The sequence below is a fragment of the Ostrinia nubilalis genome, chromosome 30 (assembly GCF_963855985.1).
Source record: "Ostrinia nubilalis chromosome 30, ilOstNubi1.1, whole genome shotgun sequence".
NCBI classification, from domain to species: domain Eukaryota; kingdom Metazoa; phylum Arthropoda; class Insecta; order Lepidoptera; family Crambidae; genus Ostrinia; species Ostrinia nubilalis.
This window is the reverse complement of record NC_087117.1, coordinates 2,915,852-2,940,677: the sequence shown is the minus strand read 5'-3', so window position 1 is coordinate 2,940,677 and position 24,826 is coordinate 2,915,852. Positions and strand designations below refer to the sequence as shown.

Here is a 24,826-nt window from a genome sequence, read left to right as displayed (position 1 = left end):
CATTTAGTTCCAATGATCACTCGAACCTAATGGGATGGTTCCATACTTTTGCTCGCGAGTGTATAATATTGTCTGTCTTTAAGCTCCGGTATTGTACAATCAATAACTTCGTTAAAGGTCAAACTTCAATAGATAAGAAGCTGTAATACTTCAATGTAAATAGTTTTTATTATACTTATTTATTACTAGCATATAGCTCAAACTTCACACTTATATCAGGCCTGTTCATCTCCGCGAGTTTACATCGAAAACAAAACACGCACGATTGCCCCCTACAAGAGTACTATTCGACAAGGCCTCACATACGAGCGAACATTGACTCACGCACGCGTATTCTTGTGTATGATGGAAAAAAATAAAGAAAATGGTGTACCTACTAAATACTGTGCAGTATTTAACTGCCTATATAATAATAAAAACACAGAATGTACTTTTTTAAGTTGCCTCAAGACACTGAGAGGTAAATAAGTAGTTAATATTATTCATGATAATTCATGCTAAATCATGTATTTCCTCCGCCATTTTCTGCAGATTGGCACCTCACGTCACATCATTTTACCGAAGTCAGCCCTATAGCTTCGGCGCAGTACCGATCACTGACGTTTGTCAACAAAACTTCTGACAAACTTGCTTGACTCTTGAGACAGGCTAAATTACACCATATTGTTAATGACATTGAGCATACATTTTTTTAAATACCTTCGCGAAGTAAAACTTCTGTACGTAGTACTTATTATTATTCTGTGCTTATATCTTCTTCCATATTACATACATACTTCGTAAGTGTATCAGTACAGAGGGCTTAGGCTTAGTGTGAGTTTACATCAAACACAACAGCGAGCGCGTTAAAAAAATTATGAAAATTTTAGTTCTTGAAAGTTTTCGTTAGGTGCGGTGTATATGTAAACGTGAAATTGTGAACTCTGTCAGTTTATAATATAACGCGTTAGATTGTAAACTAACCTAAGACCTAACCCACTGTTAGTTTACAATCTCACGCGTTATATTATAAACTGACGGAGTTCACAATTTCGCGTTGAAATATACAATCCGTCATACATTTAATGTCACTATTTTATACAGTCACTATTGAAGACGTTTGATGTAAACTCACACTAAGCCCGCAGTGTGTAATGAATTTAATAATCTAATAGCAATAATTTACGTAATGTAATATTAGAATTACTTATACATACTTACTTATAAGTACGTCTGCTGCCGTGAGCGCGGTAACTCGTAACAAGTAGTTCCCTGCTGTACCGATAGATGGAGTTGGCTATACATTGGATCGCGGTAGTTCATATTCATAGACTTTTTATGTTACTGAAAGCCATACATATTATATTTGCTTGATAATATTTCTTTAGATTTTTGTTTTAGAACACAAATTCTATTTTACATAGGTTTACATAGGAATTTCTAGACAATTTGTGTGATTGCGACTTTGTATTCTAATGCTTTAGAAATACGGACTAGTTTTGTATCCACGTCTAAGAATATGCGTAGCCTTTTAGTTAAAGGTGAAATTAGTCTTTCGTTCGTAATGTACAGTTGATAGCACTTCAAGCTAATATGCATCTTATGAAAGTTGCAATAAGTGCTATTCTGCAAGAAGTACTGGCGACGGTACAATGATTATTTAACAAGATAAGTGTTATTGTAATAAGACATGTAAAAAACTGTAAATAGTAGGTTTTTATTGTAAATTGTATATTTTATAATGTATTGTGATAATAAAGAGTGAGTGATGGGTAATTTGTTTTTTATTTATTGTCCTACTAGCTTTCCGCCCGCGTGGAATTTTGCCTGTGACAGAAAAACATTATCGCGCGCGTCCCTGTTTCAAAACCGGGATAAAAACTATCCTATGTCCTTTCCTGGGACTCAATCTCAATTATTATCTCTATGCCAAACATCAAAATCGGTTCAGTGGTTTAGGCGTGAAAAGCGACACAGACAGACAAACAGTTACTTTCGCATTTATAATATTAGTATTGATGTACAAAAATGTAGGTACCTACAGTCTACAAAAAACTTGTTTAATTAGTACAAAGTCGAGTTAGCTGTAGGAAAATCTTTATTCGCAGAATGTTTAACCTGTTTTAAGTGTTTTTTACGAGTAAGTAGTCATAAATTATTAGTTTGTACCTACTACTATAAAAAGTGTAACAAAACTTAGTTTTAATCTTGTGTCGTCGAGTGCGCTTTAGCAGGTTACTCTACTCAGATAAACATAATAAAGTTATTTTGCTGAAGTGATCTAACCGGGAATCGAACCCGAGAACCTTACATCTCTATTTTGTCATACTTACGCACTTACCACATATTAAATAGAGCACTAGGCCACTGGTTGGTTCTGCTAATGGTTTTTTTATCAGGTTATCCCACCTCTGCAACTCCTGTGTGTGTAGTCAGTATCCACAATATGGCCGCCAGTGAAATCCATCCAGTCCCGGTTCATACTAAATAAATAAATACTAAATAAATACTAAAATAATATGCTGACGATTGAAAACTTAATAATTTATTTGATCAAAACGACTTGCATCTCACTGCTTTAGGTAAAAGTCAATTTAACAAAGAATACTGAAATGTGGTTGCAATACTTACAACCCGGTCGAGTTACCTGCGCACCTGGCAGCCGTGACGTCACATCGACTCACAACAATTTTTTTAAGACATAATATGGCGCCTAAAATCCGCCATTTTGATTTTTTCCAATTTTAATATAGCCAGTGTCACTCTCACGATTAAGACGAATCTAACGACACCTCTCACGCTAAAATCGGTCCAGCCGTTTAGGCTGTAGGCCGTGCCAAAGAAATATACATCATACCTACATACCCACATTATGTACATACATTATACATACACTCGAAAAACATAACCCTCCTTCTAGCGCTTCGACTTAAGGTCCTATGTCCCCTAGATGGGGCATAGGGCGTCCACAACAGTCCTCCATCGCGATCGGTCATGAGCTTCGCGTTTGATCTCGTTCCAAGTCTTGCCGATCTTCTTCGCCTCGTCTGCCACAGTGCGCCGCGAAGTTTGCTTGGGGCGACCACGTTTGCGTTTTCCTTGGGGGTTCCAATCCAGAGCCTGCTTAGGGATGTGATCGGGATCCCTTCGGAGAGTGTGGCCAATCCAGTTCCACTTGCGGCGCTTGATCTGCTGGTCGATCGGAATTTCGTGACAGCGTTCCAATAGCTCGACGTTAGGAGATTTTCTCAGGCCAGTATATGCCGAGAATTCGGCGAAGGCAGCGGTTGACGAAGACCTGCAGCTGGTGCGAGATGACTTTGGTGACCTTCCTCCCTCCCTCCTTCTGGCGCAGTCGGGTAATAATGTTTAGTTCCACGAAGAACTTTCATTGCTGGTATGATGCACTTTTATGTGCAGCTTCAAGCTGGCCACTTGCACGAACGACTTGCCGCAGTCTTTGCAAACGTATCGCTTGTCGTTCGTGTGGATCCGCCGATGGAAATCCAAGGTTTTCTTTCTTTGGAACGTCTTCTTGCATATATCACACTCGAACGGCCTTGTATCATCATGCCTGACCATGTGACGTTTTAGCAACTCTTTATTGAAGACCTTGAATCCACAGATAGGACATTCCATCTTCTTCTCTTTTAAATGAATCCTCGCTTTGTGTTCAATAAGCTTGTGTCTCAACACAAATATCTTTTCGCACTCGTCGCACTTAAAAATATTGTTTCCAACGTCATGCGCCAGCGCCATATGACGTTTCCTCAAATATCTGCTGCCCAACACTTCAGTGCATTTTGGGCACTTCCAAGTTCGATGCTCCTTTTCGTTGTGGAGTGTCAAAGCATATTGCGTCCGGAATTTCTTCTGACATTTCACGCATTCTCCCTCAGAATGGCACTTTTTTAAATGATGAGCTACATGGGCTTGTGATACGAAACCTTGCCCGCAGATTTCGCACAAAAACGAGTTACATTTATTGTGGTATTTGTGCGTGTGTGTCAAAAGAGTGCCGAAGAATTGGAACCGTTCATCGCAGTCCAAGCAACTCATCCCTTCATCAGACAGTTTGAAGCACAGAAACGTTTTGCTGCTTTCCCTATTGAATTCCAGATCATGCGCCGATGCAGCGTGGTCGAGAAATTCGTCCAAATTGCGAAGACTTTTGGGACATTTCCTGCAAGATATCTCCGAAACGTCTAACTTTAGGCGACTGCTGGTTTTGGCTAGCATCAAAATGGTTTGCAGCTTTGCGTTCTCGTGTTCTATAAGGGTGTGAGATTTGAGTTTGGTCACTTCGTGGAAAGGGCAGCAGCAGTAGAAACACATGAACTTATTGGAGGACCATCTGAAGGGCATGATCGTGGAGTGCTGGACGATGACAGCGACCAGATTCCTGAGAGCCCACTGCGCTGTTCGCTCGCCGTCGAGCGAGGGGAGACTCAGCCGGAATCCAGTTTCTGGAACAGATAACACGTGTCACTCCGTCTGTACAAGCCTCTGAATGTAGTGATTCACAGTTAAGTAACTAGATGGCGTTACGGTAAATTGTTTAGTTTCTACATCGCGGTGTCGAAGTTTTTTTTACTATGCCAATAAATGTCATTCAATGAAGTTTGTTTCATATATTAGTGTCTTCGATTCAGACGAGGAAGGTTAACACCGTCCTTTGCTAAGTACTGTCGGTCTAGGTAACTTTTCGTTAGCGGCCACGCGTCTAGTCACAACGCTCACTTACAATATCTACCAATTTTTTTATTATAGTACCAGTTGTGTACGTTTCCAAAGCCTTAGTGGGTAGTAGTTGCAAATTCAAAAAAACTAAAAACATTCATTTTTTAAATTTTTACTTTATTTATTACAATACACACACAAGCATAAACATTAAGGTACATTATCCGTAAAAAGTAGGTAGGTTTGGTAGGTATTTTTTAAATCCTGATTTGCATCTTAGTATTCTAACTTATGTCTGAAACAGTGTCTTGACTTTTCTCTTAGAGCGCACTTTTGATCCCCGTTTTCCTTTAAATCTGGATAAGAAAAATTACTAATGGTCCGAATGCTGTAGATATTGATGAGAAAGGAATATTGTTTGAAACCTTAATCATCATCATCATTTTAGCCAAAGGACGTCCACTGCTGAACATAGACCTCCCCCAATGACTTCCATGATGACCGGTTGGCAGTGGCCTGCATCCAGCGCCTTCCTGCTACCTTTATGAAGTTATCTATGACGTGGCTTCCACTACCGAACCTTGCTGCCCCATCGGTCGTCAGTTCTGCGTACTGTGTGAAACCTTAACACCAATAAGTAAGTATCTTTAAGATACTGAAAAGCAACTTCATTAAAACGTCAATTTCACGATGTTAGACATCTTCATTATCCGCCTTCTCTTCAGTCGCATGACATTGAGAGATATGCATAGCTAGCCCACTCTTCCTCTTAAAACTCTTTGGGCATATATCACATTGGAACGGTTTGTCCTGGCTGTGACTTATCTGGTGTTTCTTCAACGAGTCCGCATCGAAAAAGAAGCCTCCACAGACATCGCACGCCACGTTCTTCTCCTTAAAATGGACCCTCTTTTTATGCATCATAAGTTTGTTGTTCCTTGTAAAAACAACTCCGCAAAGATCACAAGTAAGCTGAGCGCTCTTGCAATCGTGGGCCATGGCTAGATGACGCTTCTTCATGTACCTTGTAGGCAAAATCTTTGGACACATAGGACATTTGAATTTCTCAGTCTTATGGACGGTGCCGACGTGTTTGTCCATCGCGTACTGGGTCTGGAATACCTCTGGACAGTATTTGCACTGCTGTAACCGGTGAACGTGTTTAATGTGCGTGGCAACCACCCATTTGTCAGCGAATCCTTGCCCACAGATCTCGCACAAGAATTTATGCCTATCCACGTCTATGTGACTTTGATGAATATGGTTTAAAAGGTGACCGAAGTGGTTGAAGGTCTCCTCGCATTGTAGGCAGTTCAGAACTTCATCAGTTAGTTTGAAGAGCTCGCACCGAGATATGATTGCTTTCTCGAAAGTGATGTCGTGGTGGGTCGACAAGTGTTCGATGTATTCTTCGAAAGACTGCAGTTCCTCTGGACATTCAGTGCACCAGATTTCGGTTACGTCTAGCTTGATTCGAAATAACGATTCTTTGTAAACTGTCCTTAATAAAATTTCGTTTATATCCACATCAGGGTGGGTTTCTTGATGCTCTCTGAGTTTCGAGCTGTCTACAAAATGCGTGCAGCAGTAAAAGCACATGTATTTCCCGCCGTGCCACCTGAAGGGCATCAGGGTGGACTTGGTGACGATGGTAGTGATAAGTTGGGCCAAATCAAGCTTCTTCTGGCGTTTTAACATCCGATTGTCTGGAAAAGAAAATTTGTCGTCACTTGTTTTATATTATTTTGGAGGAATTGAAAAATTCCGAATGAGTAGTAAATTTTACCTAGGTTCGCGTATAACCAAATAGTGTAGTAACTAAGATATACGAGTAGTACATTTATCTTGTGGTAGTACTAAAGTATTGGGGTTTATTTTTAGGAAATATAACTGAATGTCTGTAGTACATATTTTGAAATACTTTCAGTGAAAGATTTAAACGGAAGCCATAGACTACCTGCAAGGTTTAAGTTAATGAAAGTAAAAACCATAAATTATTTGAACTTCTTTATTCATATAATGTATTTATGTAATTACAATTTTATTATTTTAATAGCCTTATTTAATTAAGAGTTTAATTGTATTGGAGATAACTAAGAGATAGTACCTACTAATATGAACTTATTTATAACATTTCAATATTTAGACTAATCACAGGACAACCAGGGCCGCGCCAACCGCCGGCAGCGCCTGTGTGCGGAACCTATGAAGCGCCTCTTTTCTAATGAATCGTCATAAAAAAACGAATTTAAATTTTTAAAGAATATTTTAATTGTTAATTTTGATTAAAATAGATGTTCTCCAGTTTTAAGTATTAAGTAATTGACTATGAAATTTTTGCATGTCTTGTAGACGAAACATGTTGAACCTGATTGTTTATCTGACATCTGTATTGTACCATGTTCCTGTGCAAATAAATGAATTTGAATTTAAAGAAGAACGGTCATCTGTGACCCAGGCCCGACAGAAACGAGACATACCTCAGTTTTTTTGTCATGTCTCAATTAGTTAAATTATATATTTTTTATATTCGAAATCTATGTAATAACACCAAAATATTGCCCTTTGTTTTTGTTCAGGCGTTATACAAAAACTAATACAAAATGCCTATTTATCACCAAAATTTGTAAATGTATGTACTTAAATGTCTATTACAGCTGCTATGGAATGTATCTAGGTGACCTGGAAATACAGCCGAACAAAAACAAACGGTAATATTTTGGTGTTATACATAGATTTCGAATATAAAAAATATATAATTTAACTAACTAAGACATGACAAAAAAACTGAGGTATGTCTCGTTTCTGTCGGGTCTGGGTTTGTTTTGTATGGAGCGTGACCGTTCTTCTTTACAGTACCTACTTAGATAATATTATCATAAGTGTATTAAAACTGGAAACCACTTAGGAATTAGCTTACTAAATAGGTAAATCCCGTTCGTTCTGCTTGCCAATTACCTACTACGAAAAAGTAAACTCAATTATAATAATTCAATGCGCACCTTACACCTTCTATCAAATGATACAGGGTGTTTGGCGGAAGGTTAGACAAACTTCGTGAGTGTATAGGTAAGGTCATTTTAAGAATACAAGTTCGCCCATTTGACCCTTTTATAATAATTATAATTTTTGTATTATTATTCCATTTTCTTCCCTAAACTTTGAATTTTTGACGAATTTCAATATCTAATTTAAAAAAAGAAGAGAAACTAGACATGTTTTTAAGATCATTGGCAATCCATTATCACCTTTAATTTTTTTTTAAATCGAATTCTATGTTGAATTTTTTATCGTGGTTTGTACTTTTATTAAACTTTGGTGGTTCGTAATTACCTATTCAATCATTATCTGGATCTGAAATTTATTTTATTTGACTAAAGACATATTCGATATTAATATCAAATAAAAAAGTGGTTGAAAACATGCGAGAAAAAGAATTGAAACAGGTTTTAGGTCATATTTTGAAAAAAATAAAATAAAAACAAAAACATCAATTTAAAAAAAGTAGCTCACTTAGGGTAAAATGCAAACCTTTGCCAACCAATAACACTGTGAAGTACCTGGGTTTGCACCTTGATAGAAGGCTAATCTGGGTAAATCATGTTAAAGCCAAGAGAACTGAAGCAAATATGCAACTCAGGAACCTGTCATGGCTGATAGGACGACAATCCCGACTCTCTATCAACAACAAACTGCTCGTCCACAAGTCTATTATCAAACCAATCTGGACCTACGGAATAGAACTCTGGGGATCTGCTAGCAACTCCAACCTGGAAATATTACAGAGATTCCAAAACATTGCATTGAGAACAGTCTCCAGCGCCCACTGGTTTGTGAGAAACGCAGAAATACATGAATACCTTGAGATGACGACTGTTAAGGAGGAAGAGCAACTACAGCAAAAAGTACAGGCAGAAATTCGACAGACATAGCAACGCGCTGGCCAAGAACCTGCTAATGGACGAAGATACAAAGCGTCTCAAGAGATGGCACATCCTCGAGCTCAACGAGAGAAAGTAGAGCTTTTACCAGTGATGGACTTTGCTATTCAATGGAATACCAGTCAAATAATCCGCTCCCAGAACACATCTAATTATGGCTATGGGTGGCCGATCGTAGATAATAAGAGGAAGAAAAAAAAACTCAGGGTAAAATGGGCGAACTTGTAAATTCTTAAAATGACCTTCTTACCTATAGGTACACCCACGAAGTTTGTCTAACCTTTCACCAAACACCCTGTATACTGTGGTTTTGGCTTGGCTATCTCGTTTTCTCGTTCGTTAAAATCCCCGTGGCGGGGAATCCCCGTGACCCCATCTCGCTTGTGTCGCACGCATCGGGTTGCGCGTTGCGTTCATAAACTCACTCATAGTCATAAAAAAATTGTATGACAAACTCGGCGCCTCTACGGTTCAAAATAACTAGTACTTTATCTGAGGTTCAAAAGAACTGCCGCCGTTTTAACGTTTAGTAATGTAAACTAAAACCCTAAGCGTAAAATGAAACCATAAACGTGAATCATAATAAACATAATATAAATATTGAGATACTTGTTTAATAAGCGTAATATTTGTTTTGTTGTGTACAAGGCCTATGTTGCGCATACTGTACCTACTTACTCGATACTCCATTTTAAAAAAATTAGGTGGCAGTAGCGGCGCGGCGCCCCTATTGTCTTGGCGCCTGTGTGCGCCGCACACATCGCACACAGGGGCGGCGCGGCCCTGAGGACAACGCCTCCGCCGCCGAGGTCTCACAGTGCGCGTGGACGCACAAGGTGACACACGAACCAATCACAGAGCTCTATTCAACGCTGTGCGTTCGATTTGCTGCTTCAACTAAGCAAGCGTTGTTTGTGAATACGGGCGATAATCTAAGTAGGTAGGTATATGAGTGAGATTGAATCGAGTTTCTAACGTTGATAAAATTGTAATACGGACCTCATACAAATAAAACCTAACTTGATAAATAAATTAATGGATTGAAACCTGCGATTGATTTAATTACAATATTTACACCAATCGGATGACTTTTTCTGTAGGCCTAAGATGCGCGCCGTGATAACTTTTATCGACGTCAAAATGTATGGGCAAAATCGATAAAATGGCGTGATAACCGCTTATCGCGACGCGCATCTAAGGCCTACTGGTCTATTTCAACCAAATGACGTAGGTATAGCAGTAGCGATTCAACCACTAAGGATTTTCACAACGATCTGTGGATTGACATTTATTAAATTAACTGTAGATATTAACTTCTTACATTATGTACTATTATTTATTCTCAGCACTAAAATATAATAATTTGTGCTTTGTAGGCTGAATTATTATAATATGTTCTACTAACATACAAAAATTAATACTTTTCGGTTATTATCCTATTTTTAGACGGAAACTCATTTGAACCTTAACGGCATCACTAGAGGCAACAATTTGCATTATCATTTAATTATAGTCTTATCATGAGTATTTTGCTAATTAATTTAACTTCAGACATCATTTTTAGCAAATCTTGAGATGGGTTTGGTTAGGTTAGAGCCAAAGCACACGATTTCGCCATATCGCACCTCGAGTGTGCCCGTTACAGATATTTCTATGTAAGACGACGCCTGTATCGTGTGATTTAGCTTTTAGGGACTATAAGTACATTGCTAAGTTCAGATGTATTGCTTAATATCTGCTAAGTTGCCTGCCACGTAAAGAATATTAGTAATTTGTATTGCACAAATTACTAATAGTCCCGTTAACCCCACGTACTTTTTTATGCAAGACAAGGCATGTATTTGACCGCAATCGCACCTGGTGCTAAGTGAGATGCAGTAATAATGCACTTAATGTATGTGTTACAAGGGGGTGCACCACATCACCACTATAGTCCAGCAGTGGTGGGGATCGAATCCGCGTTTCTCGGATTTCGAGTCGGCCAGTCTGACACCTTCACCGTTTCGTTGGGTTATCGTCATGGTAGTAACAAGTAATTAGCTTCATTAGATTGATGAAATTCATTGCTTATTACACAAGCGCTTCTTCTTAGACAATTGGCGGTCGAATCTCCGGCGGTAGGCTGCCAAATCCGTGAGGCATTTGCATTTCTTTCTCATGAACATTTCTGTGGTGGAGCACCATATTCTTCTTTGTTTTGAACGCTTTTTCGCACACAGCACACTTGAAATTCTTCTCGTTGCTATGCTTCGACATGTGTCTCTTTAATTTACTTTTTCCTACAGTTCTCCATCCACACACTCCGCAAATTGTGTTCTTCTCCTGCAAATGCGTTATCCTTAGATGCGTCATCATTGTGCTCCTAAAAACGAATGTTTTCGGACAGAACTGGCACTTGATCTCTTCCCGACTCTTGTGAACCGTCATCATGTGTAAGGATCTTTTATAATGTGTCTCAAATAGCTCAGGACACGCTGCACACTTGTATTTCTTGTCATGGACGTTTTGCATATGGGGTCGGAGCTTGTGGTAGCTGCTCAACGTCTCTCCACAGATAGAACAAGTGACGGATCTGTTGATGTGCTCTTTCTTATGCTCTCTCAAGTGGTTTTTGTTTCTACAATGCCGACCGCACACGTCGCATAGTAGCTGGGAGAAGCCTTTATGCTCATTATTCATGTGCAGCAACAAATGGCCAAAGGTCCGGTAATCCTGACTACAGAACGCGCATTGCACTGAAATGTTATTCAATTTGTACGGACTCATGCAACTCCCAATATCCTTATTGAAAGATATTTCGTGGACTGTTATCAAATGGTCGATCAACTCGAAGAAGTCGCTCATAGTTTTTGGGCACAGTTTGCAGGATATGCTGGAAACGTCCACGTGAACTGTGGTTTCCCAGTAGTTTTCCATGCATTTAAGTTTGTCGTCGTCGCTAGCGTGGATTTCCTGGTGATTTTTTAAGTCTTTCGGCTCTTCGAAGACCTCGTAACAGTAGAAACAGCGGTAGGAACTCTTAAGCCATCTGAACGGCATCACGGTTGAATTCTTCAGTACTTGGATGACATTTTGCCTCATTATTTTGGTCCGGTCGTCCGGATCGCCGGGGCCTTCCTCTTTGATAGTGCCTCTAGATTTCGTGGGAACATAGTCTTCTTTACAAATACGTTCCCTTTTCTTGACAACACCTTTTCTTCCTGAAAGGAAAATTTTCTTCTTAGAAACTGCATAATTCTTCGTACATGAAAATCTGTTTGTGCATGGTCAACTACTTAAAATATGTTAAGCCTTTCAAGGTTTGGGTTAAAAAAAATTAAGAATCTCCTAAAAATGTAACGGACCTGTCAATTCTAAGAGTTTTCGTGGTGCAGCCGCATATGACATTTCAGACTGGCCATTTGAACGAAGGCCTTAGAGCAATGTTTGCAAGCATATCGTCTATCGTTCGTATGTATTCTAGTATGAATTTCGAGCCCCCGTTTCCTTAGGAATCTCTTCTGGCACGTCTCACACTTGAACGGTTTGGTGTCGCTGTGCCGCACCATGTGTAACTTCAACAGACGTTTGTCGAAGAACTTGTCTCCACACACTTCACACGTCATATTCTTCTCTTTCAAATGAACCCTCTTTTTGTGAGTGACCAGAAGATATTTGTGCCTAAACATTTGCGAACATTCTTCACATTTGAATTCGGACTTCCAGATATTATGCACTGTAGCTAAATGCGTGTCCCTAATATAAATACTTCCTAGAACTTCAGAGCAGATATGGCATTTCCGTTCGCTTTCATCGTGGATACGTTTTTCGTGGTTGTCCCTACGGTGGACCGCAGTGAATGTTTTCTCGCAATGTCGACACTGGTAACTCTTCGTTGGATGTACGCTTTGTGAGTGTTTTTCTAAAGCATTCTTAGCGCCAAAACTGACGCCGCATATTTCGCAAATGTACGGCCTTTGGTTGTGCAGTCTATGGGTGTGGAGCAGTAACGGGCCAAAGTATGAGAAGCTCTCATCGCATATCAAACATCTGAGATCTTCGTCTGATAATTTGAAGCACAATATGTAATCTGACGCTTCAAGGCTACACTTTACTTCGTGGTAATTCTGTAGATGTTCTAATAACTGCCCCAAATCTTTTAATTCTTGAGAGCATAGTTTGCAACTCATTTCGGCTATATCTAGTTTCGCAACTAGGGTTGTGACACTAGTTCTGATAGTTTTAACTAAGTTAACGTTTTCGTGGGTCTTCGTGTGCTCTCTCAACTCTACCGAATGGCTGAAACTTGAGGTGCAGTAGAAACATCGGTACTTATTCCCGTACACACGGAAAGGCATTGCCGTCGTGTTCTGTAGGATCGTAAGCAGCCATTTCCTTAGTTGCAACTGTTTGCTCTCTTTAGACCTCGTCGCCACTTTTGAAGACTTCAGTTTTCGTTTCGTCTTCCCTGTAAAGAATTCCTGATTTGTAATTTTACGCTCATTTATTCTACATCTATGAGCTCAACTGGGACGCGCATGCATGGTAGGAAATAAACAGTCCAGACATTGAATTACGCTTTTATTTGAAAGATAACACAAACATCATCAAATGGAATTCGGAACTAATACATCGACGGATATACCAGGCATTAGATCATGAACTCTAGGAGTTTTTTCATGTATATTAGTGTAGTGCTGCTTCATAGTTTTCTTGGTTTTGAACGCCTTGTCGCACGAAGGACACTTGAAGTTTCTTTCATTGCTGTGTTTCATCATGTGCCTTTGCAGCCTGCCTGCCCCGAAAGCTCTCCATCCACATATCCCACATATAGCATTTCTTTCCTGCAGATGCGTTTCTCTGACGTGTCTCATCATCGTGCTTCTGAACACAAAAGTTTTCGGGCAATGCTGACACTTCACCTCTTCTCTAGCTTTGTGCACCATCATGACATGACGCGACCTTTTGTAGTGCGTATCAAAAAGCTCCGGGCACATTCCACACTTGTACCTCTTGTTGTGGACATTTTGCATGTGAGTTCTCATTCTATTCGCAGTGAGGATTTCTTCTCCACATAACGGACATAGAACCGACCTGTTGGTGTGCTCTTGATTCATGTGGTAGCGCAAATGTTGATTATTTTTAAAGTGTTGCCCGCAGACTTCACAAAGCACCAGTGAACAGCCTTTATGTTCCTTGTTCGTGTGCACCAACAAATGGCCGAAGGTTCTGCACTCTCTGTCACATTGCACGCATTGTACCGAAATGTGGTTCAGCCGAAACGGACTCATGCAAATCCCTATATCCTTATTAAACTGAATGTTATGCACCTCCATCAAATGGTCGATGAGTTTGTAGAAGTCTGTCATAGATGTTGAACATAGCTTGCATGCTAGATTCGAGACGTCAACGTAAACTGTGGTCTCCCAATAATTTTTCATTGCTTTAACCTTGTCGTCATCACTTGTATGTATGATCTGGTGAGCTTTAAGGTCTTTGGGTTCTTGAAATACGTCGTAACAGTAGAAGCATCTGAACGAACTCTTGAGCCATCTGAAAGGGAGCACGGTCGACTTCAGAAGCACTTCCAAGACATTTTGCCTCATGATGGACATTTTGCTTTGTTTTGTAGCTCTCTTCAGTTCTGGCACATCGCTTTCCATTTTCTTTGCGTCTCGTGTCCTGCCTGAAAGGAAATATGGTCTTCTTAAAGCTTTGTGGTGTATTTTGTTGCCTCTTCTTCTTGCAATTAAAATAAACAGAGTTAACGGGTAATGTGTCAAATGAAACATGTCTGAGATCATAAGGTATTTGTATTGTTTAAAAGTTGTATTTGAGTCATATTTGAAACAGTTATTAAGTTGAAACTTCTTTAAATCGTTCATCTTAGATAATAATATCTTCAGAACTTACATGCTAAAATACAGTATAATTTTTATTTACATACAGCGTTAATACTAAAGATAGTATTAACGCTGTATGTAAATGTAAATAATCTTTTATCTTTAAAAGAATTTGACTAGGAATGACACTTAATGTCCATAAGGATTAATTGGGTCGTATTGCATCACAGGAGGAGCGTTCTTATGAATACGGACAAAATGCGCTCGCATGATCTTCTTAGTGGTAAATGCTTTATCACACCCATCACATTTGAAATTCTTTTCGCCGCTATGCTTGTACATGTGGTTTTTTAATCTGTTGCTGTTGAAAGCTTTCCACCCGCACACGCTGCAGATGTAGTTCCTCACTTTTAAATGGGTGTCTCTAACGTGAGTCATCATCATGCTTCGGAAGACGAAAGTCTTCGGACAGTGAAGGCATTTTATCTCCTGCCTGTTCTTATGTTCTGCAGCCATATGCCTGGATCTTTTATAGTGACTTTGAAAGGTCAGAGAACACACCATGCACTTGAATTTCTTGTCAATCTCATGCTGGTTCTTTTGATGAGTCTTTAGTTTAGATCTGGTTTCGAATTTCTCCCCACACTCCGGGCATAGAAGACCGGTATTTTCGTGAACTGTTTTGAAATGCCCTCGAAGGAGGTTCACGTCTTTGAAATGCTGTCCGCAGACGTCGCAAAGTATAGCCGATGTGCCTTTATGGTCTTTATTTGTATGATGCAATAGAGGCCCGAATGTGTAGAAGCTCGCTCCACACGCAAGGCAACTGACATTGAAGTTGTCCAGTTTGAACGCTACCATACAAATCCCTACATCCTTATTGTATATCACTCCGTGTTGACCAATAAGGTGGTCAATCAGATCGTACAAATCCAATATCCTTTCCGGGCAAAGTTTGCACGTTAGATTCGATATATCTACGTACACTACTGGTTCCCAGTAATTGTTCATTGCTTGGACCTTAGCCTCGTCTCCCATGTGCAACTGTTGATGCCCTTTCAGATCTGTCGCGTCTTGGAAAATGTCATAGCAGTAGAAGCACCTGTACGAACTCTTCAGCCATCTAAAAGGCATTACTGTTGATTTGATTAAAACTTGTAGAACATTCTCGCGCATGATTTTTCGTTTATCATTAGCTGTCAGAGCCGGTTTGGGTGGCACTACTGGGCCATCGAAGATGTCTTCCGTTTTTTGGGGCGCTGTAGGCTTTTTGGATGACCTCTGACCACCTCTTAGTTCTCCTGAAAGGAAAACACGTGAGTCTTTATGCTGGTCTATAAACAGAGGTAGCCAGAGTCATGCAATGCAAAGAATTGTGTGTCTTTAAATGCGGTTTATTCAAATTATAATGGCATAGTTATTCTAAGTAAAAATACGTTCAAAGTAAGTTAAATTGGTAATATTCTGGTCATTTGAGTTTGGACACTTCCTAAAAACTGTCTAAATTGTAAAATTTGTAGATTCTTTTTTGGTTACGAAATAGTGTTTAGAGTTCACTGTGGGTTATTTTAACTCTTTCATTATACCTTGCCTACCTAACGTGGTAGTTAAGAATATCTAAAGATGAGGAAGATTAAGCTACTAAATGAAGTCATATAAACAAATCCAAAACTCTATTTAAACTCAATCAAAAAACTGAATTCAATCTCACTTATATTTTCTGTCCTGTGATAATTTGCATGATATAATCTATAGGTATTCAAAAACAAAACAAAAAAAGCATTATTTTGTCACGGCTATTTAATAATTGATAAGTCAATTGCTAATAATTGAATTATACCTACAGAGAAATAAAGGAACATTTGAAGGCATTAGACAATAATAATAGAATTCATACGCATTCTACACATAATTATTAAGGTAATGTAAGAATAAATAACATTTGTTACGTAGTAAGGAACAAATTATAAATATGCAGTAAGTAATAGTTCGTTATAATTAGCAATTGCATTTTAAAAAATCTCAAAAATATTAAAATGTAGGTCACCAATCTATACGGTAATAATAAAATTAATAATTACAAAATCATTTTGTCTCTTTTCATCACAGTGCAATCAACATTTCAGAGAAAGTGATAAAACATTCAATAGCTAAAAGCTGTGCTTTTTTTCAGAGAAGTCTTAGGTACTATAAGTCCAAAATCAACGGATGCCTCATCATAATTATCATCATTTTAGCCATAGGACGTCCACTGCTGAACATTGTATAGATGATGATGAACCCAATGATTTCCATAATGGCCGGTTGGTAGCGGCCTGCATCCAGCGCCTTCCTGCTACCTTCAAGAGGTCGCCGGTCGATATCTCATCACTCCTGATCAAAATAATGTACCTCCATCTTATGACTCTCTAACGCCTCATTGTCAGTAAAACCACGTCTGCAATGCCTGCAGACTCTGCCCATGTGCCCTGTGTGCACCTTAAAATGGGCACTGAGGTTGCTAGCCCTCCCAAACTTCCTCTCACATACGCTACAAGCGTAGTTCCTCTCCCCAAAATGCTTCCTTTTATGCAGTTGAATCATAGATTTTGTAACAGTCTTGTAATCACAAATGTCGCATTCAAATCTCGCATCCGAGTGTACGGACTTCACATGAAGCGCCATTGCCCCTTTGGTTGTGCAAATTTTCGGGCAATACTCACACTTTATCCTGTACTTCGCGACGTTGTGCACTTTCCCCATATGCACTTTCATTAGGTAACCGTTCTCGAAGGATTCGCTGCACAGGTCGCAGCTATGACTTTTCACGTGCCCGTGCAACCGGACTTTGTGGATATCCAGCTTGTAGCAAGACGCGAAAACTTTGCTACAAAGCGAGCACCTAAACCCTATATGACTGCTGGTTATATGCCTGTTCAACCGAATCATGTTTATGAAACTTAGACCGCATATCTGGCAGATGTGGCTATGGGATATATGCTCCTTATTCATATGCCACATGATCGAAGTGAAGTTGTCGAACTGTTTGTCACAGAGCACGCAAGACATCACGTCTTTGTTCAGCAAGAATGGTAGCACGCAGACGCCGGCGGTGTAGTCGTAGTCTTCGTCGTGAATCGAGACAATATGGGCTACTAGTTCGTCGATTGTTCGAACCAGGATTTGGGGGCAGAGTTTGCAAGCAAGATCAGTGACATCAATTTTTACTGGTACATCTTTGGAGACAAGCTTTGGAATGAAGTTTTCTAGGTCGAAGGAGCTGTGTTTGGAGGTATGCTCTTTGACAGCGAGGCAGTCCTTCATGGGTTTGGCGCAGAAGAAACAGCTGAATCCTTTGGTGTGCCACTTGAATGGCATTACGTTGCCATAGCGGAGAACAAGCAGGATATTGCTCCTCACCCTACAGAGCCGTTGCAAGCGATTCTCGCGTACGATCTTCTCTTTCAATCCGCCGTTTTTTGTCTGTTGCTTCGTTTTCAATCCTGGAAAGAAATTTTACTTCTTTACGGCTCCGTATCACTGCGATTAAGTCAAAAGAAAAAACCGGAGTTTGAATTTGAATAAAAAAATGTCAAATCGGGGTGACGAAAATAAAAGTAAAAATTATTGCAGCAATATTTATTTCTAAAACTTCAAGTGATACAGTGAACTTTTAATTATTTAAATAACTGATATAACACGAACATATTGTTAGATTAACAAAAGTTAAGTTATTATTATAACTATCGGAGTAAACTTTATAGCTTCGCATTCAACTAGCAAAGCTTATAATGCTCAATGATTTCTGTAGCGTCCATCTCATCTTTATCAATTATTTGAATAAGATCAGTTTCGTCTAGCACAGGTATACCCTCTTTATACTGATCACCTTTAAGTTCTTCATTCGCTTTGAAATATCCCTCGTGTCGGTTCTTAACATGGACTTTGTAATTCGTTATGTGAGCGAATGATTTGTTACAATGCTCACACACAAACTTCTTTTCTCCAGTGTGAATAAACATGTGTGTATTCAGGTTGCTTTTCTTGGCGAATTTCTTGCCGCATTCGCTACAAACAAATTTCTTGTCGCCATTGTGTTTCACCATGTGCAATTTGACGTCATATGGACCAAAGAATTTGTCTCCGCACACTTCGCATTCCACATTCTTCTCTCGGAGATGGACTCGTCGCATATGACGAGACATGATGCTCTCCTGAGGGTAGACTTTCGGGCAAAATGGACACTTGATCTTTAATTCTTCAACGCCGTGGACATTCGCCATATGCAGCTTCTTGAAATACGGACTCTTGAACATCTCCGGACAGTGGGGACACGTGGACAAGTTCACTTGATGCACGTTCTTTTCGTGCAAGATTTTCTTGGCCAACGTAGCGAAACTGACACCGCAGTGGTCGCAGGTGTAACCACCTTGCCTGTGGTAGTACCTATTGTGCATCTTCAAGTGGTTTTCTCCTTGGAAGCTGGTCCCGCAAACGTCACAGATGTAGTCGTGAGATAGATGGTGCTTATTCGCGTGACGGAGAAGGTATTCGAAGAACACGAACTTCATATCACAAGTTGGACAGGTGGGTTGATCTTTGTCCAATTTAAAGGGCAACAGACAGTTCGGGACCGAGACGTCGTATTCCGCGTCATGTGCTATGATTAAATGATGAATGAATTCCTCCAGATTCGTGACAGGTTTGTCACAGAGTTTACAGCCGATGCCCGTGACGTCAATTTTAATGGCCGCATCCTTATTTCTGTTGTTTTTCGTTCTAAAATGGACTACATTCTCTAGGTTTGAAGTTTCGTGGTTAGAGGTGTGTTCTCTCAGCGCTGCCGGGTCTTTCATTGGTTCAGTACAGTAGAAGCACCTATATTTCCCCTTGTACCACATAAAGGGCGTCACGTTCCCGTATTGCAACACGTATTCCACGTTTCTTCGCTTTACAAGAAGCTTACGGGCAAGTTCCATTTTCTTAGACTTGTCCTCCACAGTTACGAATTTGACACCTGCAAAGAAAATTCTACTATAATCTTTCTCCGTTTCTTTTTCTTCTCCCTGTTTTCTGTCAACTATCGCATCGTTTTCACTTTGCTAATAATTCTTCAAAATTTATTTTTAAAACCTTAAATTAAAGAACATTGGGGTTATTCTTAAATATCAAATATTTAGGGGCGTTAGTAGGAGATATATTTTATGAAAGAACAAATCGCCTAAATGTCCTGGAACATAGTCGCTAAGCAGATTTTTTCCTAAGCCGAAATACTTCGTATATTTAATTTCTTTTAAAACAAACTTACAGAAACTTGATGTTGTGTGTTATTAAATATAATGTTACTTCTTTGAAACAATAATAGCTTGTAACCTAAAATCAATGTTTTCGTAAGTAGGTACCTAACTTCCTACCCTAAATACCCTTACCCTTTGCAAAAATCTAGGTTTACGGATCATTTCTGAAACTTCAAATGTGTTTCAAATATGAAACTTTGTTATTAATTAATTGAAAATTAATTTGCAGAAACTTTTGTTCATAATAATCAAAAATCTGTTGTAGGTAATCGTACCTAACTTCCCTTCCTACCCTAAATAAATACCATTTGCAAAAGTCAAGACAACTTTTCTGTAGTGTCCTTTAAATATGTATCAAAAATATGAAACTTTAACCCCCTTACTAATAAAAATGTACAGACTCGTTAAACAGTAGTTTATAGTGACATTTCCATACTAAACGGCACTTTAAACAAGTGTTAAACGAGTGAATAACTTTTATTAGTAAGGAGGTAAAGGTACACGGTAAATAAAAGTATTATTAATGTTAAACACGTTTATTATTACCAAACTATAGTTATTGGACTTACAACTAATCGAATATCACATTAGAAATCCAGTGACCATAAAAACTAAAGTTTTTGAGATATTATTATAAATATACGATCAGTAATAAATACATTTACAATGTGGGTTTTTAAGTACCTACTTAAAGTTTATATAATTACTCCATAATGCACATTACTTCTATGTAACATACCACTATAGGTCCAGCTCTTAACTCTGTCAGTATCTGAGGTATGGGAGCGGCACGGGAGGGGTGACATTGACATATTATAATATCTTTAGACTAAATCTAGTACAGCCCGGTCTGTGAGCACGTAGAATTTTGTCCAATGACCCCAAGCTACCCATCTTTATCGCTCGCGCGTAATTATAATGCTGTCGCGACTGTGCGGCGGGCGCCCGCAGTGAGTATGCGAGCGCGACAGCAATATAGTTAAGCGCGAGCGATAAGATTGTAGATGTAGGGTAGCTTGGGGTCATTGGACATAATTCTACGTGCTCGCAGACCAGACTATAGAATAGTATACATAGAAGTCATGTGCTAAATGTCTAAATTTGAGTGCAGCTGCTAGCACAAATACCATACCATAAAATGTCGAATTAAGGAAAATTTGTATTAAGTTCATGTGTTGTCCAATAGACAGAAATATCAGTATACAAATACTTTGAAATTTATCTTACAAAAGATTAAACAATCTTCAGTAATGACTGAAAATATAAACTTATTTTTGATCAATTTGAATATTTAGTACAACCTATAACTTCATAATTTGTTTTCATATTGACTTGCAAGAAAAATCATTAAAATAAATCGCATTGAATTAATTCCAAAACAAACATTATTCACAAACACAATTAAAGCTTGTATAGTAAGTATCTTACTAAATATAAGATATAGACCGTTTCATCCACGAAGACGCGCCCCACCATTCTTCCGCTAATATTTGAGTGCTATCGGTACACGATAAATTATCCATGAGTGCACACGCACACTACAATAATGCCTTACGGATTGCTCGGATCAAACTCCCCGCACCCCGCGCGACCGAGACCAAAAATTAGTGGGGCGCGTCATCGTGGATGAAACGAACTTATAACCCCACAGACTGCCGACTTTTAGTTGGCCGATAGTTAAGTCGGCTTCAATTTGTATGAGGAATCGGCCGATATCAAATCCGTACATGGGCACTTGGATACATGTTCAATGTTCATACCCTTGAAAAGAGCTGACAATAGTGACAGTTTCTTGCGCTGCTTCTTCTCAGCACTGGCCCATTTATTGTCCCGAAGCAGTGGTAGGGTTAATACTGGGACGTGTAAAAGTGTTTTTTAAAAGCCTGCTTGCTAAAATAAATGAGTTTTATTATACTGATTAACAGCCCGACCAAACTATCGGCCGACTAAAAATCCGAAGTCTACGGTGTGTATAAACAGACACCTGTTTAAAAAAGCACTGAAAAATGCCTGTTTTACATACATAATAATAGACTTTTGAGATCAATAAAATTGTACTCACTAAATTACAATCTAAAACGTATCAAAAATAATAATAAATCTCGTTTTAAAACCTAACTTCTAAATAATGGTGTTGTCAAAATCAAAACCAGATAAAGCTGGGCAACACTGAAGTGTCATATGACATTGACAGGAAGGCGCTACTGTCATACTGGGTTATTAGTTCCGATTCATGCCACTTGACGTTTCAGAACTATAGTCTATCCAATATAGCTTGATTAGAATGACAGCTGTCAAACGAATGTGACTAGTGATGGGTATGTTTCGTACGGTTCACATAGATGTATCGATAAGTTTTCGAAAAAATGATATGAAAAAATGCACCCAATTTTTCTTCATATATCTTTATTCATAAAAATGACAATTATGATTTAAATTTAAAGACAGTAAAATTTAAAATTCATGTCAAGGGTGTACAACCTAAGTCGTAGTCATTATCATCAGTGTTCTTCAGTGGTTTTTTCCTCTCGCTAGAGGGCGGTGGGCATCTCTTCTAGAGCAACGGTGCTATAAATACCCAAAAAATTACCGGTGATTGATTTCCGATGTTTGATTATTTAAGAATGAAATGTTTTTTGGTTTTTAATAGTGAACATTTAGAAAAACGCATAACTTGACTTAAATATGTTAAAAAATGAGTTAGAAAAAAAATTGTTAAATATGTTTAAAAAATAGTTTTAATTTAATATGACATTTGTCGATATGTCCCAACATTAACATTTTTGTAACTCGAGATAACCTTGTAGAGACGTCGTTAATACTCTAGCTTGATTTTTATAATTTCGAATTACTACTTATTGGTGTAATTTAACGCTGCATTTACACGAAATTATCATTTTTATTGGAAGCACTGTCGTCGAAAATATTGTTTGTAGGTCAGACGTGAATTATTTCTTGTCCGCCAATATTTTGCTCTCATTGATCGCTACTACAAAGTTATGTCGTTACTTTTGATGACAGCTGTCATTCTAATCAAGCTATATTGGATAGACTATAGTATTATTTCAGAGACACTACTGTGACAGCTCCGTTACGTCACACGTAACCTACTCAGTTATGATGTATACCTCTGTAATATTCGACTATCGATGGGCAGGGAGGTTACTCCGAAAAACGTGATCAGTTTCGAATGTTGCCATCCCTCTCACGCAAAGCGAGATGACATGAGACGGTGACGGATAGACTTGAAGCTAAGTAAACAGCGTTTCAGAGTAGCCCTACAGCGCTATTTTTTAATGTCCTGTAACAGCCCAATCGCGTGCCCGTATTTGTTATGCATTTCCGTATGCGTGTGCAGATTGCTCTTTCTATAAAAGGCTTTCCCACAAAAGCTACAGGTAAATTTCCTTTCCCCGTCGTGTTTCACCTTGTGCAACCTCAGAAGATAGTTATCGAAAAATTTCTCACCACACAAAGTGCACGGCACGTTCTTCTCTTTCAAATGCGTCCTTCTTATGTGGTCTTTCATAAACGAATTCCTCGTGAACATCTTCCCACAATGCTCACACTTGTGACCGGTATCGTGAACTTTTATCAAATGCTTTTGCTTGTCGTATTGGGATTTAAAGAATTCGGGGCACTTGGGGCATTTGTAATTTTTAACATCGTGCGACTTAGCACGGTGCCTTGCGAGACACCACTGGTTTTTGAACTTCACCCCACAAGTATTACATTCGGCGCTGCCGGAGTGTGAATGGGATATGTGGACTTTTAAATTGATGACGTTCTTGAAGGTACGACCGCAGAAGTCGCAAATTTTGTTGTTGTTGCTGTGATCCGAATTCATATGCCGTTGCAAGATCCCAAAATATCTAAAAGTGCGGTCCGGGCATTGTGGGCAGGGTATGTTGTCTTTGATTATCTGGAACGGCTCTAAACAACCTACGACGGACTTGTCGTAAGTGGCACTGTGTTCCAATATTAAATGATCAATCAGGACGTCCAAATTTTCCATTGGTTGACAGCAGAGCTTACATTGGAGAGATGCTATATTTACTTTAACACATACCCTTTGCCCCTTGCAATTCTTTATAGATTTCGATTTGAGGTCGCAGATAGGATGTTCCGTTTCCGTATGCTGTTTAAGATCGTCGAATTCTACGAACTTCTTGGAGCAATAAAAGCAGGAGAACGAAGAGAAGAATTTAAAAGGTATAGCCGTGGACATGTTCAAAATGCAGTGTATGTTCTGACGAATTTGTTGTATGTTTTGCTTCTTTTTTGGCTCGGTAGATACAGAGCTGTCTACCGTGTCGTTAGTGGTAGATAACAGTCTGACTCGGCACTTGCTTTTGTGCAGTCGCAAGCCTTGCAGCGATTGGCACAATTTGGCACAGTACTCGCAAGTTAGACTACCAGTGTTAGGGTGTGCCGCAGATATATGTTTCTTTAACAAACTTAGTGTAGTGAACCTTAGGCTGCAGCATGAACACTTCCTAAAGTGAACGTTGTTTCGGTGCGTACGTCGAGTGCAAAAATTCTCGAACACCAGTGGACATTGGTCACAAGGATATCCCCCTTTGCGATGGTACGACCGAAAGTGGACGGCTAAATCTCGTTTTTTATTGAACTTCACCCCACAATCGTCACAAATGTAGCAATTCTGAGGATGTGCCACGTTTACATGGGTAATCAAATAGCCGAAATACGTGAAACTCTCTTCACAGAACAAGCACTTCAAATCGGCTAACCTGTAAGCCTGGATGGGTATTTCTACAGTTTTATCGAATTCCATTTTGTGTTTAAAGATTAAATGATCGACGATTTCCTGCCAGTCTGCGAAAGGTTCGTTGCATATTTCACACGTTACTTCTGACACGTCAATCTTAATTTCAATGTGCGCCCCTCTGATGAGTCTCAATGCGTTATCATTGGTGCTACACGGGCCGTGAGATTTGGTGTGTTTTTTGAAGCCATCGTACTCTGCATAGTTTTTGTTGCAGTAGAAGCATTGGAATCGGCGTCTCCACTTAAAAGGCAACACTGTGGTGTAGTTGAATAGTATTCTCAAGTTATTCCGCCGGCGCTCAGAGGCGCACCATCCGTTAGGGCGCGCGATTTCACCTGA

At 39.2% G+C, this 24,826-nt stretch overlaps 2 protein-coding genes across 8 annotated transcripts in view; both read right to left on the bottom strand.

Annotated features, from left to right (window-relative positions):
* Window positions 1–2,542: 2,542 nt before the first annotated feature.
* LOC135086212 (zinc finger protein 34-like) overlaps window positions 2,543–24,826 on the bottom strand; it is a 38,100-nt gene continuing 15,816 nt past the window's right edge. The window contains exon 5 of one of the 7 annotated variants that reach the window (XM_063981016.1): window positions 2,543–4,445. In XM_063981016.1, coding sequence (XP_063837086.1) covers window positions 3,349–4,445 — 1,097 coding nt within the window. In that variant the 3' untranslated portion in view covers window positions 2,543–3,348. Of the gene's footprint in view, window positions 4,446–4,815; window positions 6,366–13,147; window positions 14,266–14,592; window positions 15,724–16,384; window positions 17,905–18,157; window positions 19,419–22,006; window positions 24,823–24,826 lie in introns of those variants that run through there. The other 6 variants (XM_063981020.1, XM_063981019.1, XM_063981015.1 and 3 more) reach the window with 6 other exon arrangements.
* On the bottom strand, window positions 9,393–13,050 carry LOC135086224 (zinc finger protein 62 homolog). Its single transcript, XM_063981051.1, has 2 exons — window positions 11,945–13,050; window positions 9,393–11,800 (listed from the first exon to the last, which is right to left on the bottom strand). The coding sequence occupies exons 1-2, from the start codon at window positions 11,985–11,987 to the stop codon at window positions 10,689–10,691; spliced, it is 1,155 nt and encodes a 384-aa protein (XP_063837121.1). The 5' UTR covers window positions 11,988–13,050; the 3' UTR covers window positions 9,393–10,688.

Coding starts and splice junctions, on each gene's coding strand:
- LOC135086224 (XM_063981051.1), bottom strand. CDS start 11,987: ATGTCATATGCGGCTGCACCACGAAAACTCTTAGAATTGACAG. Junction 11,801..11,944: donor AAAACTCTTAGAATTGACAG/GTCCGTTACATT, acceptor TTTTCCTTTCAG/GAAGAAAAGGTGTTGTCAAG.